Genomic DNA, 14,121 nt, shown 5'->3' with positions numbered 1-14,121 from the left:
TCGAAGGGAGAGTGATGGAGAGGGGAGCCTGTGGGTCCGAGTCGGACCTCGGGTTCAGTGTCTTATTAGCTGTGGTATTGGGTAAGTCACTGACGCTGAGCCTTAGGTGGCTCATGTGTGTACGGGGGCCGATGATGCCTGTCCCCACCGGGTTGTTCTGGGAACAAATGACACAATATTTTCAAAACAGTAAAGGCTGAACCATGTGAGAGGTTACCCTATGACTACTGAGTGATTGGGACGGGGCCCCCAGAATCAACCGGTGTCCACACAGCAGACTTCGCTGCAGGTGTGAGGTTAGAGTGGGATTTAATAAAGAGGAGCAGGACCTGGGTGGGTGGGGGATCGCCCAGGGGGCGAGAAGAATGGCACAGAGGCGAGTCTCTGGGGGTTGGCAGGTATTCACTGGAGGGAGCACGCTCGAGGGGCAGCAGGGCACGAGACACAGCTCTTCTTTTCCTTCTGAGCAGGCTTGGTAATCCTGGGAAGGACACGGGGTTGGGAAGGGGCGGCAGGTGGATCCTGCAAGAACGGCAGTGGCAGTCGTAGGACTGCTGGGGACTTGGGGAAGGGACTGAATATGGAGATGAGGGAGGAATTGCAGGTAAAGCAGACCCTGGGGTTGGGGTGGAAGAGGGGAGGTTGGTGGAGCTAGAGGCGCTTCACTCGGCGGCTGCGGTGCCTCCAAACATAGCTTGGGGTACGGAGCCGGGGCTGCGGGTCGAGGCAGGCCATGGAGGTTGGGGCGGTCGTGTGCGCGGTGCTCACTGGGGCTGGGCTTTGCTCACCAACTTCTGTACCAGGCGGTGCCTCACACAGCGCCCGGTACTTTCCGCTGCCCCGCTCGGCACCCCCTCCCTCGGCCGCAGGGACAGGAACAGAGCTGGTCTCTTCTCTCCCCCATGTGCGGCCCCCCACCGCTTGGCGCCTGGCTTTCCCTCCTGTCCTCCTACCGGCCAGCCTGGAGGAGGTGCAACCAGGAGTCTGAGCCGAGGTCAGAGCGATCAACTGCTTCATCCAGTCAGCAAAGCTGGGCCACCGAGAGCGTGTTTACAGATCTTAGTACTATGAGCTCATGGTGCCAATAAGCGGAGCTCTGTGCCAAGTACATGCAAGGTACAGACACAAACAATGCGCAACTGAAGGAGCCCGCTGTGTCGGGGAGGGTGCCCGCTGCGTCGGGGAGGGTGCCCGCTGCACCCCCACAAAGAGAAACAATGGGATGATACAAAGAACGGCATGGTGAGGGCCAGATCCACCGTGGGGAGCCCGAGCCCGAGCCCAGACTTAATGGCCACGAGGGTTAAGGAGGGTGAGTCTCAGGCTGGGCTGAGGAACAAGTCATCCTGATGGCTTTCCCCCCTTCCCATCCGGCTAGTGGTTAATTCACGCCTCGTAAATCACTTTCATATGTATTCTTTGAACCGGAAGGTCTTCACTCACAGAGGGTTCTGACTGGCATAAAGAAGTTTTAGTGGCCAGGACTGTGCCTGGGTGGGTGTGTGGAGGCATACTGTGGGAGAGGAGGACGGAGAGAGCTGGCTACCCGAAGAGAAGGGATGGGCATCACAGCCCTCCATCCCAGGCGAGGCCCGACCCCTTTCTGGAATGCTCTCCCCCATACTCCCCTTCCCATACCTGGGATGTAGACTCTGCCTAATCTCCTGAACTCAGGGGTCCAACAAGTTCTTGCTGGGAATGGGGGGAATGCATACCTCCCTGCAAGAGCCACCAGGAGCTCTGTCTCCCCAGTCTGCCTACTCATTGACTTCACGGGCCTGTGCTGGGGTGTGGGTGTGTAATCAGGAGGAGAAACAGGAATAACAGGAAGGAAGCAGGCACCGAGACAGCTCAAGAATCTGGTCTTAGCGGGGAAAAGAGGGAAGAATGATGAGCTCAAGAAAGACCAGTCAGGGAGTGCCGGGCAGCGAGTGCCCTGTCCCCAGGGAAGTTCAAGCAGTTTGGACAACCATTTTATGGGATGGTAAGTGTTGCGCCTGTGTGTTTGGGGAGGGAGAGCTTGAACAATAACTGCGAGCCGAGCCGATTTCTTTAAGCTCTTTCTGCCCCTCAGATTCTCTGCCTCTGTGGTTAGAGCAGAGGAAATCTGGGCATTTGTCCGACCTCTATTTTTGTGGTGGGGGTGGGAAAGTCAGGTTTGGGGAAGAGCTACTCACGTGCATTTCTGCATCCCTAGCCCCACTTCTTTAATCTCCACGTAGTACACAGTATCGTGTCTTCTGAAACACCGGTGAGACTGACAATAAGTGACAAATGCCAGCACCTCATTGGTCAGGGCTTGTGGGGGAAGAAAGTGGAATTTGATGTATTAATATTTTATTGGCTAAGAGAATGCTTCTGAACCAATTGAATACTTTCCCCATTGACTGTTGCTAGAAGGGAAGCCAACATCATCGGCAACAAGACCTGACCAGCTGACAGCTGAGGGAAACCACCAGTTCTACAAATGCTCAGAGAAAGGCTGAGGGGCACAGGGTGGGGGGGGCCTGGGAGGTTGGGAGCAACAATACTGAACAATTTCCCCAGAAAGAACCTTACAGAGGGACAGGCCCAGAGTAGCTAAGTAGCCTTAGGAAGGAAAGCGTGGGGAGGAAGTACATTTAAGGCATCCCTCACGGTCTTTGGGAAACCAACAACAGGCCTTACAAACCAGTAACACACAGGTACACAAACAGGGACACACTTAGTCATACACCGGTCCAACTTCACGAAGGTCCCCAGCACGCTCTCTTGATAAGGTAACAAGCATTAAGAAGCTGAAAATATGAGAATTTTGGTCTGAAAATGGATCAGAGAAAAATGTATTAATTGACCCAGTTTCCCAAGGAGAATTGACTTTATCATATTTGCTTGTCCAATAAATAAAGCCATTGGGTTATACACTGGAATCAAATCATGCCTCACAGCATCAGGAAAGGACACAGATTTCTGGAGTCAGACTCAATCCAAGCTTTGCTACTTACCTGTAATGATGTGATCTTAAATTACTTGATCTCTGTGAGCCTTGGTTTCTTTATCTGTAAAATGGGTATTACTACTGCCTGCCTTGTGGACGGGTTGTCAGAGCTTAAGAATATAATAGCATAGGGGGCACCTGGGTGGCTCAGTCGTTAAGCGTCTGCCTTCGGCTCAGGGCATGATCCCAGCGTTATGGGATCGAGCCCCACATTAGGCTCCTCCGCTGGAAGCCTGCTTCTTCCTCTCCCACTCCCCCTGCTTGTGTTCCCTCTCTCGCTGGCTGTCTCTGTCAAATGAATAAATAAAATATTTAAAAAAAAAGAATGTAATAGCGTAAATGCTTGGCCCTGTGTCTGGCTTCTAGTAAGTGTCAGTACATGCTGATTCTCGTCCCCTTGAATCTCTTCCCTTGCCAGCCCCCCTTCCCACTCCTGCATTGGCATGAGAAAATAATTCTACCCAGCAACTGTCTAGGTCGGATCTAAAATGGGCAGTTTTGTCCAGTTTGTGCTAAAAGGTCTCAGTCACGTTCAGGGGATGATAAAAGGGAAGATGTGGTCCCTGTCCTCAGAGTTCACAGTCTGGTGGCTGAGACCAAAATGCCAGACCAATGTGACAGATGCCATGAAAGATGAAGGGCCCCTAGCACAGAATACGGGGTCACAGAGGAGGTGTCTGCCTCCCCTTCTAGAAGTAGGCTGTAAGGCTGTAGGGCCCCAAGGACAGTAGGATGGTGATGAAGCAAGAAAGAATTTCTGCTTGCTAAGTCAGCTCCAGGGTTCTCCTCTGTTACGCAAAACCAAAGAGATGTGAAGTGAACAGACTTGAAGCTGAGGATAATAGTGTAAGGAGCCAGTAGGATTGGAAGGGAGAGTTTGGGGGAGAAGCTACCATCTCAATGGACGGTGTTGAATGGGAGAGAGGATTTCAGAGACATCGGGCTGTGCATTAAATGTACTCCTGCTTCATGCTCTCCTCCTCCCCCCACCCCCACCTCCAATGTTTCCTAGAGAAACTAAATAGAGATTTAAATTATTCTAAATCAGTTTTGAGTACTAGACTGGGTTTCTTCTATTGCATTGTGTGTCGTGACTGGGCCATCAGGAGCCCCAGGATTTTTTCAGAACATAGAAAGACAGGATATTGGGGTAAAAACCAGCATATTAAAATTTAAGTTTTCGGAGATGCAGCAGTTCTAGGCGATGACTAAGTCCAGAGAGTAGCCAGGGTGAAATGGAGTGGAGGTGTGAGTTCTTGAAAACAGGTAGCTTACAAATGAAAGCAGGGGAATTGTAGCACGTGCGGATGGAGAGCTGGGATAGAAGATGAAGGTGGGGGCACCTGGGTGGCTCAGTCAGTTCAACATCTGACTCTTGATTTTGGCTCAGACCATGATCTCAGGGTCGTGGAGTCAGGCTCCATGCTACTGCTTCAGATTCTCTCTCTCCCTCTCCCTCTGCACCCCCCCAAAAAAACCCTTTCAATAAATAAATAAACAAACAAACAAACAAACAAACAAATAAATAAAATCTGGAGGGAAAAAAAAAGATGAAGGCCAGTTTTATAAGAACTGAACACCATGGAGGAACAGAGTTCCTCTGGGGGAACCACATTTCCATTTTCTTCTCTTTTTTTTAAAGATGTATTTATTTTTTTTAGAGAGAGAGTGGAGAGAGGGGCAGAGGGAGAGGAAGAGAATCTCAAGCAGTCTCCCCACTAAGCGCAGAGCTGGACGCGTGGAGCTCGGGGGGCTGGATCCCACTACCCTGAGATCATGATCTGAGCCAAAATTCAGAGTCAGACTCTCAACCGACTGAGCCACCCAGGCGCCCCTCCATTTTCTTATGTTGGTCTTTTCTACTACCCAGTGAGCTCCTTAAAATAACAGCTTTAACTTGGTTCCTACTTTGTGCTCGAAATTCAGATATACTGACTAACTTCTGCCGACACTGTCCCATAGTTCTATGGGACAAACCCCCTTAAGAGGGGGCCCATTTTACAGATGAAACCCAGAAAGTGTATTATCCAACATCACATAGCCAGGGGGGTTCAGAGCCGATTATACCAAAACCCAGTTTTGTCTCATTTTGAGCCTCCACAGGCATCTTGAACTCATTAAGTCCAAAGTTTAACTTGTCATCTCTACTGTTTCACCCAAATGTGTCTTTTCTAAGTTTTGTTTCTTACCGAAAGGAGCCGCTATCCACCCAGGGGCCCGCATTAGGAATCAGGGACTCCTCTGACTCGAGTAGGCACATTCATTCAATCACCGAGCCCTGTTGGCCTTGTAAAGTTCTCAAAGACAATCTCTTCCCTCTAGTCCCACTGACATTGCCTTATTTTTTTAAAGATTTTATTCATTTATTTGACAGACAGAGAGAGAGAGCTCAAGCAGAGGCAGAGGGAGAAGCAGACTCCCTGCTGAGCAGGGAGCCCAATGCGAGGCTCGATCCCAGGACCCCGGGATCATGACCTGAGCCAAAGGCAGACGCTTAGCCCACTGAGCCCCCCAGGCGCCCCCTCACTGATATTGCCTTGTTTTGCCTGAGCCTCATCTCACTCCTGGATTTCTGCAGCAACCTCTGAAATGGTGTCCCTGCGTCCAGTCTTGACCACTCCAGGGAATGCTGTGTGTTTCCACCAGAGTGAACTTCCTAGAGTTCTGACAGTAGCACTCTCCGTTTCGAGCACTTTCCTGCCTTCCTTTTCCCCCAGGATAAAGCCCACTCTTTTTATGTAGTTTATGGAGTCTTTTACTACCTGGCACCTGTTCACCTCTCCCGTCTCCTGGCTCACCATGCCCTTCACCCGATTGGCTAGGCTTACTGATCCATTTTGAATTTCCCAAACTCCCTCCTTTCTCCTCATTTTCAGACTTTTGCACTTATGGCTTCCCGTGTCCAGAACACTAGCCATCTATTAAAATACAATGTTCTGGGGCGCCTGGGTGGCTCAGTTGTGTAAGTGTCTGCCTTCGGCTCAGGTCATGATCCCAGAGTCCTGGGATTGAGCCCCGCGTTGGTCTCCTTGCTCAGCAAGGAATCTGCTTCTCCCTCTCCCTCTGCCCATACCCCCTGCTCATGCTCTCTTTGTCTCAAGGAAATAAATAAAATCTTTAAAAATATTAAATACAATGTTCAGAAAAAGGTGAAATTACGACTCTCCCGCTGCTGAAGAGACAACTATTCTGACACTTGTTCAAGAGATAAGGAAGACCTTTTTTTTTAGGACTATTGCGACCCGTGTGAAGACTACCCCAACTGGAGAGAGGTGGGACTTGACTCTGAATACAATCAGGACAAGGGGATATTTATAGCCAATGAGAGAAATGAGAGGGTCAGTGGGTGGAAAATTACATCAGGGATGAGGAGATTCTGGTGAACCTGACTTAGCAGGATTCTTGCTGAAAGTGGCTAGTGGTCCAAGGATGAGGCTTATTCGAAAAGAAGGCTCAGCGGAGCGTGTCTAAAGTCTGGCCAAGGACAGAGTTTTTGTCAATACCCAAATAAAAATGAACATGTGTTACAGATGTGTGCTCTAAAGAAAAGATTCACAGCAGCTGTACTTTCAGTTTCGAAGGGGAAAAAAACACTTTATTGGTATTATAACAATCTAATAGAAACCGAAGAAAAGGCAAATCTGTGCATAGATTTGGGCAATCGTAAGCAGTAAAGGAGAATAAGACAGACTTACATTGAATCGGGGTACCTACAACCTCATCAGTGGGGGGAGCCCCGTGGAGACAGCCAGGCTGGAGTGCGGATGGAGAGCTCCTGCGGCTGAGACTTCCAACTGACCATCCCCCTAAGGGCCGTCTTGGTAGGGCAAAGACTGGGGTCTGAAGTTCAACATGTGTCTGCCTACCTGCAGTTTGGAGCAAGCTGCATTCCTCTGTTATCATGTCTTTACATAGTCAAGGAGCCTGGGCTAGGTGTGTTTGCCTCCCCTCCAGATTCCCCTGCGGTGGGGGGCGGGGGGGCAGCCTAGCCTGGAGATGGAGGGGGTGTAGGCAGATTTTATAGCTCTTGGCGTCCAGACCAGAAGGGCCAGTTCTGACCTGGAGGCCAGCTAATGTCAATTAACCAGGCTCCTTGGGTGACGTGTGTCACGCAAACAGCATTCTTTAGCCTGCCTGCTGCCAACGTGTGGGCTTGGCGGTGGGTTATGCAGAACAGATCATAGGAACCTTTGTCCATTCAATACAGTGTGATACCTAGTTTAAAAGAAATGTAAAGAACACACATTTACGGATCAGGAAGACAGAAATGAATACGAACATGGAGGCAAAAACTGGGTTTTTTGGTACGATGTAGGGAGTAGGGGGTTCACTGAACCTCCCTCCGCACAGAATTTGCATGTGGCCCCGTTACCTACGCGGAGTGGTGAAACAGCTCCCTCGGAAACAATCCCATAATCTCATAAGGATGTGCTATAGAAGCACCACTTCTGGGAAGTCTTTCCCGAGTCTCTACGTGTGAATGAGTTGCAGGTTCTGGGCAGTCGTACTGACCGCACTCTAGTGTTTCTATCCCTCCCTTTGGAGTCACGCTGAGTGATTCTGAGATTCCTGGCAGTGAACATCTGTTCTAAGGAACAACACGCTAAGAGGGTAGTGGAAGCCGCAAGATCCACATATTGCGTACTGATGGAGCGTCCATTTTTCTCTAATATCTGGGAAAACACAGTTTTACCTTAAAACAGACGCCGCCCTTCCCTCCTCACTCAATGTTTCCTTGTTCTATTAACTAACCGTTTCTATTCAAGGCCTGCGGGACACCATGGAGATACAAAAATGCGCCAGAGCTGTCGCAACGATGTGCCCTGAGCAAGAAACAATTCTGATACTAAGTGGCAGTAAGTTGCGGGGGCACCGCGGACACTCCGGGAAGGGGCTGGCCCGCGGTGACAGGTCCTGGGACGCGCCAGAAACTGTCGCGCGGGCCTCTGGGCCAGGCTCGGCCCTGCAAGAGTCCTGATTTGAGCTGCTGTCCTCCCAGTCTGCGGGGTGGGAAACGCCACCCCGTCAGGCGTGGAACCAGAGGGGAGAGCCCCCCGCCAGCTCCCCAAGCGGTGCAGCCCCTCCGGGCGGAGCTCGGGCCTCGGTCCCTCCCGCGCCCCGCCTGCCCAGGCGGCTCCACCCAGGCCCCGCCCCGTGACGCGAGGCCCCGCCCCGTGACGCGAGGCCCCGCCCAGCGGCGCCCGCTTCCAAGATGGCGGTGACGATGCCTGCCAGGCTGTCTGGGTGGCGGTGACGACGGGAAGCCGAAGAGCAGGTATGTGGGCTGGAGATGATGGAGTGAGAGGCCGGGAGAAAGATTCGGGCGACTGGGAGGACGAGAAGTTTCGGGTAAAGGCTGGAGACCAGCTTGAGCAGGGAGAGGGTCCCGGGTGGAAATATGGACAGAGGCCGGTGGGCTCACATTGCAAATGCAAGAGGAGGTTGGGGTGGAAGGTTGGGGTGCTCCGAAAGAACTGGGCTGTGACCCTCAGCAGAGCGCTGACCACGCCTCTTAGGTGAGCCAGCCCAGGTACCCCCGACGGGCTCTGCCCAGCCCTCCCACTCCCTGTCTCACTTTTAGCGGTAACGCTCCTCCCTATCCCCGCTAGGACTGGGATAGGGTAGAAAAGGTAGAGGACGCCACCCCCATCCTGCTCCCCGCCACGCTCCGGGGCTGTTTGCTTGCGGCTCCCAGGTGGTCACACTGCCTGCACCTGCGGAGCTAACTCCCAGGCACGTGAAGAACGGAAAGGAACCTGTTTCCTACTCCGCCCTGGGTTCTCCTGAGGCCACTCCACAATCCTGTCATGACTACCTCACCCCTTGGCGAAAATAATGTCTCCATTAGCAGCCCCGTCCCCACTCCCCAAACAGGTTGGTCCTGTCGGGGTGGGGTATGGTCAAGTACACGTAAACCTGACACTCCAGGGTGGCTGGGGGAGAGGCCGGGGACCTAGCATCTCTGGGTCCTCCCCTTTTCTTTCCAGCCACTTTCCCTTACTTCCCCTGCTGGGAAACCAGTTTCACCCTGATCTTGATCTCTGCCCAGCTGGGTGGGTGGTTATCCTTGACCACTTCTGTTCCAGCTGGTCCCAGGATCGCTGTTGGGGTGCTGGATGGAGCCTTTCTCTGTCCTCTGTGACATTTCCAATTTCAGATAATGCCTCACATCTCTGCCCCCCCGGGACCCCCTGAAGTCCCCATGATCCCGAAGAAGACAGCTTGAACCTAGGTGAGTCCACCCCCCTCTGAAATTGGGAGGGAGGCTCTCCAGAGACTCCTTTGAGAAGGACCTGAATGATGTAAGCATCCTTGGGGGTGGGGACTGAGGGTAGTTGGCCTGAGTGGTTTGGGGAGGAGGTGGAGAGTGAAACTTAGGCTGGAAATGGCAGGTGGTAGGGCTGCTGGTGGTTACGTTCTGTTTCTTTTCCGCGCATGACTGTACACCTGTGTGCTCCCTTCTGTGACTTTGCTCTTTGCCTGTTTTCCTCTTTACTCTTGGCACCACTTTGGTTCTTAACTGATGATCTCTCTGCTGGCTTGCTCTTCGCCTGCCTGCCCCCAGAACTCTCCTCTCTTCCTCCTCAGACCTGAGCCCAGGATGTTGCGGAGGCTGCTGGAGCGGCCCTGCACACTGGCCCTGCTTGTGGGCTCCCAGCTGGCTGTCATGATGTACCTGTCACTGGGGGGCTTCCGAAGCCTCAGTGCCCTATTTGGCCGAGAGCAGGGGCCGACATTTGACTATTCTCATCCCCATGATGTCTACAGTAACCTCAGTCACCTACCTGGGGCCCCTGTTGCCCCAGGGGCCCCTCCAGCTCCTCAAGGTCTGCCCTACTGTCCAGAACGATCTCCTCTTTTAGGTGAGTGCAGAAAGGAGGAAGTAAAGGGAAGGCCGCCAGGGTGTGGGGACAGGGCTGGGGGGGGCAGGCGTGGGACTTAGAACCTGGGGTTAAGGTAACCGAAGGTGAGCTGAGGTTGAGATAAGCGGACTCTGGATTTGGAATTTAGATCGGACTCCTGGGTTGAGCCACAACTTTTCATCGCCCGGCCATTCATGCGCTCTTCTTGCCTCGGCCCGGGGATTGCTTCCTTTGTAGATGAGCCCCGGTTTAGTTAGTTGGGAGTCCTTCGGTGTTCTCCGTCTTCTAACCTAGCGAGGCAGGAGTTAGGGAACCCCAAAATAAGGTAGGCTAAGAAAAGAGCCTGCGCTTTGCAGACTTTACAAAGCTGTCCCAGTGATGGGAAACTCAAGGTGCGTGAGATTTCTGAGTAAGCCCTTGGGGGAGCAGAGCCCCAGAATCAGACTGCCGGGGCCAGCGGTCCTTCCAGGGCCCTGGAGGTCCTTCTTTTTTCATTGCCGCTCTAATTCCTGACCTTGCCATTCCTTCCCAACAGTGGGTCCCGTGTCCGTGTCCTTTAGCCCAGTGCCGTCACTGGCAGAGATTGTGGAGAGGAATCCCCGGGTGGAACCGGGGGGCCGGTACCGGCCCGCGGGGTGTGAGGCCCGCTCCCGAACAGCCATCATTGTGCCCCACCGGGCCCGGGAGCACCACCTGCGCCTGCTGCTGTACCACCTGCACCCCTTCCTGCAGCGCCAGCAGCTGGCTTACGGCATCTACGTCATCCACCAGGTACTCCCAGCCCTACTGCACTTGACTTTCTGGTAAGGAAGCCTCGCGGCAGTGGCACTCCGCTCTCCGACAGTGGGTCCCTGGAACAATTTTAAGAGGGTCGGACTGTTGAATGTGGGGAAGCACCTGGCCCTGCTCTGCCGGCTCGTTAGCCCCTAACCCTCCTTACTCTGTTCAGGGTATCCCCACTGTCCTGTACTCTCCATGACTTTTCCCTGGCTGAATTTGGAATGGTACGGATTTGGAAGTGGACAGACTTCGACTAAAATCAGTCCTGCAGTTTGTCCCATATGTGACCTTGGACAAGATTCTTTTTTTTTTTTTTTTTTAATGATTTTTTATTATATTATGTTAGTCACCAATACAGTACATCCCCGGTTTCCGATGTAAGGCTCGATGATTCATTAGTTGTGTATAACACCCAGTGCACCATGCAATACGTACCCTCCTTACTACCCATCACCGGCCTATCCCATTCCCCCACCCTCCTCCCCTCTGAGGCCCTCAGTTTGTTTCTCATAGCTTGGACAAGATTCTTAACCCCCTAACATGAGGCAGAGAGTGAACACTGGTAGACACCTGTTTTCCATGGCTGTTGGTTGTCCGATTCGGTGCCGAACGGCAGCGTGCCAGTAATCAGGCTCACAGTGACGCTCAGGAGCGATTTGTCGGATGACAACTGAGAGTTTGGCTTTCTCTGCGTTCTCCTTGCCCCACTTCCCCTTCGATTCCCCTCCTTTCACTTTGATACTTCTGCCCCCTTTTCTCCATGCTGCTACCTACAGATGTGGTCTGGTTCCTCTCCATTACCTTCCAGGCTGGAAATGGAACATTTAACAGGGCCAAGCTGCTAAATGTTGGGGTGCGGGAGGCCCTGCGTGATGAGGAGTGGGACTGCCTATTCTTGCACGACGTGGACCTCCTGCCTGAGAACGACCACAATTTGTATGTGTGTGACCCCCGGGGACCCCGGCATGTTGCTGTTGCCATGAACAAGTTTGGATACAGGTAGAGGGCATGAGAGGGTGCTGGGAAGTAGGGGTACCCACCATCCATTGGAAGGAGAGCCAAGGGGATTGTGGGTTAAGGACGTCTCCCCAAAAGACTCGTGGAACCCAAGGATCTTTCTCTCCCTAGCCTCCCGTACCCCCAGTACTTTGGAGGAGTCTCGGCGCTCACTCCTGACCAGTACCTGAAGATGAATGGCTTCCCCAATGAATACTGGGGCTGGGGTGGTGAGGATGACGACATTGCTACCAGGTCAGACTTCCTGCCACCACTCCCCACCCCCACCTCGGCCTGGATCCCCGTTCTCTGAGACCACCCCTGGCTCTAGCCCTTTACCACCAGTCCTAGTTCCCTGGTCCTGCACTATGCCCATTCCTCTCCCTTAGTTTTTCCCGTCTGCCCAGGTCAGGCTTTTCGTGCTGTTCCCCATTCTGTCACCCTTCAGTCTCCTAGATCTGGTGAGTTCTGTTTCTGGGAGAGAGGAGAAGATCAATAGGCTGTAGTATCATGGGATTCCAGAGCTGGAAAGGGGCCTAGAAACACTTCAGTCCTGCCTTCTGCTAACGTTGCCTCCAGACCATGTCCTATGGGGCTGGGGAGGAGGGGCTCTGCTCCGTATCGCCCAGAATCACTTTCTGGTTTTAAGTCTGTGCCATTGGCATGATGCCAGCTCATTTTTAGCATGTGAAACATTTTGACCTTCAGCCTCAGCTGACCTAATTTCCTATCTGGTGTGTGAAAATTTGGGCTTGCTGTGCTGGACCCGTTGCCTCCCTTCCCCCTCGTGTCCTCCGGGTTGACCTCTCTGAATTCTTGTCCTCTGTATGTGTGTAAAGGACCGAGCAATGTCTAAACGTATGTGTTCTTTCAGCACTTTCCCAGGCCATCTCCGGTTCTTGCTTCTGGGTGTCAGTGGCAGGGTCCTGATGATTTGGCTCCATACTTTTCCTAACATAGAGGCGGGGGGCGGGGGTGCAGGGTGAGGGAGTCGAGGCAGCTCAGCCACTGTTCTAGGGAGGAATTGCTGAGCTTGGGTCTGCAGCTCCCAGGCTTGTCCTGTCCTTTTGAACAAATGCCAGAGCAGTTCCTGGGAGCCACTTAGAAAACAAAGATGGGAGGTACAGACCTACCTGCCAGTTGTCAAGAGGCCCCAGGGCGCCCAGACTTGGCTGCGTCTGGCCTTTACATTCTCTCCCGCCATTTCCTTCTCTCTGTTTGACTTTCTGTCCTCAGTACGTGGCGTGTTTTTTGCCTAACTCGTACTAGTTGTGTGCAGAAACATGTTGTCGCTTCCTTGCTGGCCGTAGCTCTTCCTGTTCACCCGTCAGCGGCTTTCTTCCACTCGGGGTCCTCCAAGGTGCCCTCACTTTCCCCGCAGGGTGCGGCTGGCTGGGATGAAGATCTCTCGCCCCCCCACGTCGGTGGGGCACTACAAGATGGTGAAGCATCGAGGAGATAAGGGCAATGAGGAAAACCCCCACAGGTAGGGAGGACTACCTGGGAATCGCTGCGGGCTCCTCAGGGTTCTGCATCCCAGCCAGGAAACTCCTAACGCTCCCTAGGTTCCTGGTTGTTTCTTTCTGGGCCTTAGTTCTCTAACCTTTGACCTTCAGATTTGACCTCCTGGTCCGTACCCAGAATTCCTGGACGCAAGATGGGATGAACTCACTGACGTACCGGTTGCTGGCTCGAGAGCTGGGCCCTCTCTATACCAACATCACAGCAGACATTGGAACTGACCCTCGGGGTCCCCGGACTCCCTCTGGTCCCCGTTACCCTCCTGGTTCCTCCCAGGCCTTCCGTCAAGAGATGCTGCAGCGCCGGCCCCCAGCCAGGCCTGGCCCTCTGCCTACTGCCAACCACACAGCCCCCCATGGTTCGCACTGACTTCTCCTTCCTGCCCACCTCAATCATGAAACTGAATCAGAGGGGCTGTACGCTCCCCACCCTCAGCTCCTCACTGCTCCTAGAGGAATGTGGGGGGACTGAACTCCAGGCCTGCGCTGGAGGCAAGGGCCTCTCCTCACTGCTGGACTGGAGCTGGGCTCCTTCAGACCTGGGGGCCCCTCTTTCTAGGGTCACCTGCCAGGGCTTATGACTGTGAATCCTTGATGTCATGATTTTATGTGATGACTCCTGAGAGTCCCTGGCCCCTGGGGTAAGAGCAGGGCTGGACCCCAAGTCCCTTCCTCTTCCATGGAGAGAAGAGTGATCTGGCTTGTCCTGGGACCTCTGTGAATATTTATTCTATTTATGGTTCCGAGGAAGTATGTTTGGTGAAGGAACCCCCTCCCTGGGTACTTTCTGCCAGTGCTGGAGTAGCTTCCTCTTCTGGACCTGGCTCAGGGGGCTGGGATTTTGATATATTTTCTAATAAAGGACTTTGTCTTGCCTCTGCTCCTGCTTGCTGCATCCTGGGCGCCTCGTGCCTACCTTCGCGACCTGCTCCTCCACCCGCACCCCCACCCCGCCACCGTATGCCTGGAGGTGACCAAACAACCA

General features: G+C 53.2%; 1 protein-coding gene across 3 annotated transcripts; it reads left to right on the top strand.

Moving 5' to 3' along the window:
* The first annotated feature begins 8,117 nt into the window (after nucleotides 1–8,117).
* Nucleotides 8,118–14,016, top strand: B4GALT3 (beta-1,4-galactosyltransferase 3). 3 transcript variants are annotated; one of them, XM_045784374.2, is made up of 8 exons: nucleotides 8,118–8,252; nucleotides 9,135–9,209; nucleotides 9,566–9,840; nucleotides 10,376–10,611; nucleotides 11,429–11,619; nucleotides 11,749–11,871; nucleotides 12,998–13,102; nucleotides 13,233–14,016. In XM_045784374.2, exons 3-8 carry the CDS (start codon nucleotides 9,579–9,581, stop codon nucleotides 13,504–13,506), a joined length of 1,191 nt encoding a protein of 396 aa, XP_045640330.1. In that variant the 5' UTR covers nucleotides 8,118–8,252; nucleotides 9,135–9,209; nucleotides 9,566–9,578; the 3' UTR covers nucleotides 13,507–14,016. The 3 variants fall into 3 exon arrangements, with proteins under 3 accessions (XP_045640330.1, XP_045640333.1, XP_045640332.1); XM_045784377.2 differs by having other exon boundaries at nucleotides 8,162–8,252; nucleotides 9,064–9,209; XM_045784376.2 differs by having other exon boundaries at nucleotides 8,251–8,326.
* Nucleotides 14,017–14,121: the final 105 nt, after the last annotated feature.

The sequence above is a fragment of the Ursus americanus genome, chromosome 2 (genome assembly GCF_024610735.1).
Source record: "Ursus americanus isolate L20-20 chromosome 2, mUrsAme1.1.p, whole genome shotgun sequence".
Lineage (NCBI taxonomy): Eukaryota > Metazoa > Chordata > Mammalia > Carnivora > Ursidae > Ursus > Ursus americanus.
This window is presented reverse-complemented; position numbering and strand designations above follow the sequence as displayed.

Excerpts from the sequence above, each read along its gene's own strand:
- B4GALT3 (XM_045784374.2), top strand. The coding sequence starts at position 9,579 with ATGTTGCGGAGGCTGCTGGAGCGGCCCTGCACACTGGCCCTGCTTGTG. Across the intron at positions 9,841-10,375 it reads AGAACGATCTCCTCTTTTAG|TGGGTCCCGTGTCCGTGTCC; the intron begins GTGAGTGCAGAA and ends CCTTCCCAACAG. Across the intron at positions 11,620-11,748 it reads ATGAACAAGTTTGGATACAG|CCTCCCGTACCCCCAGTACT; the intron begins GTAGAGGGCATG and ends TTCTCTCCCTAG.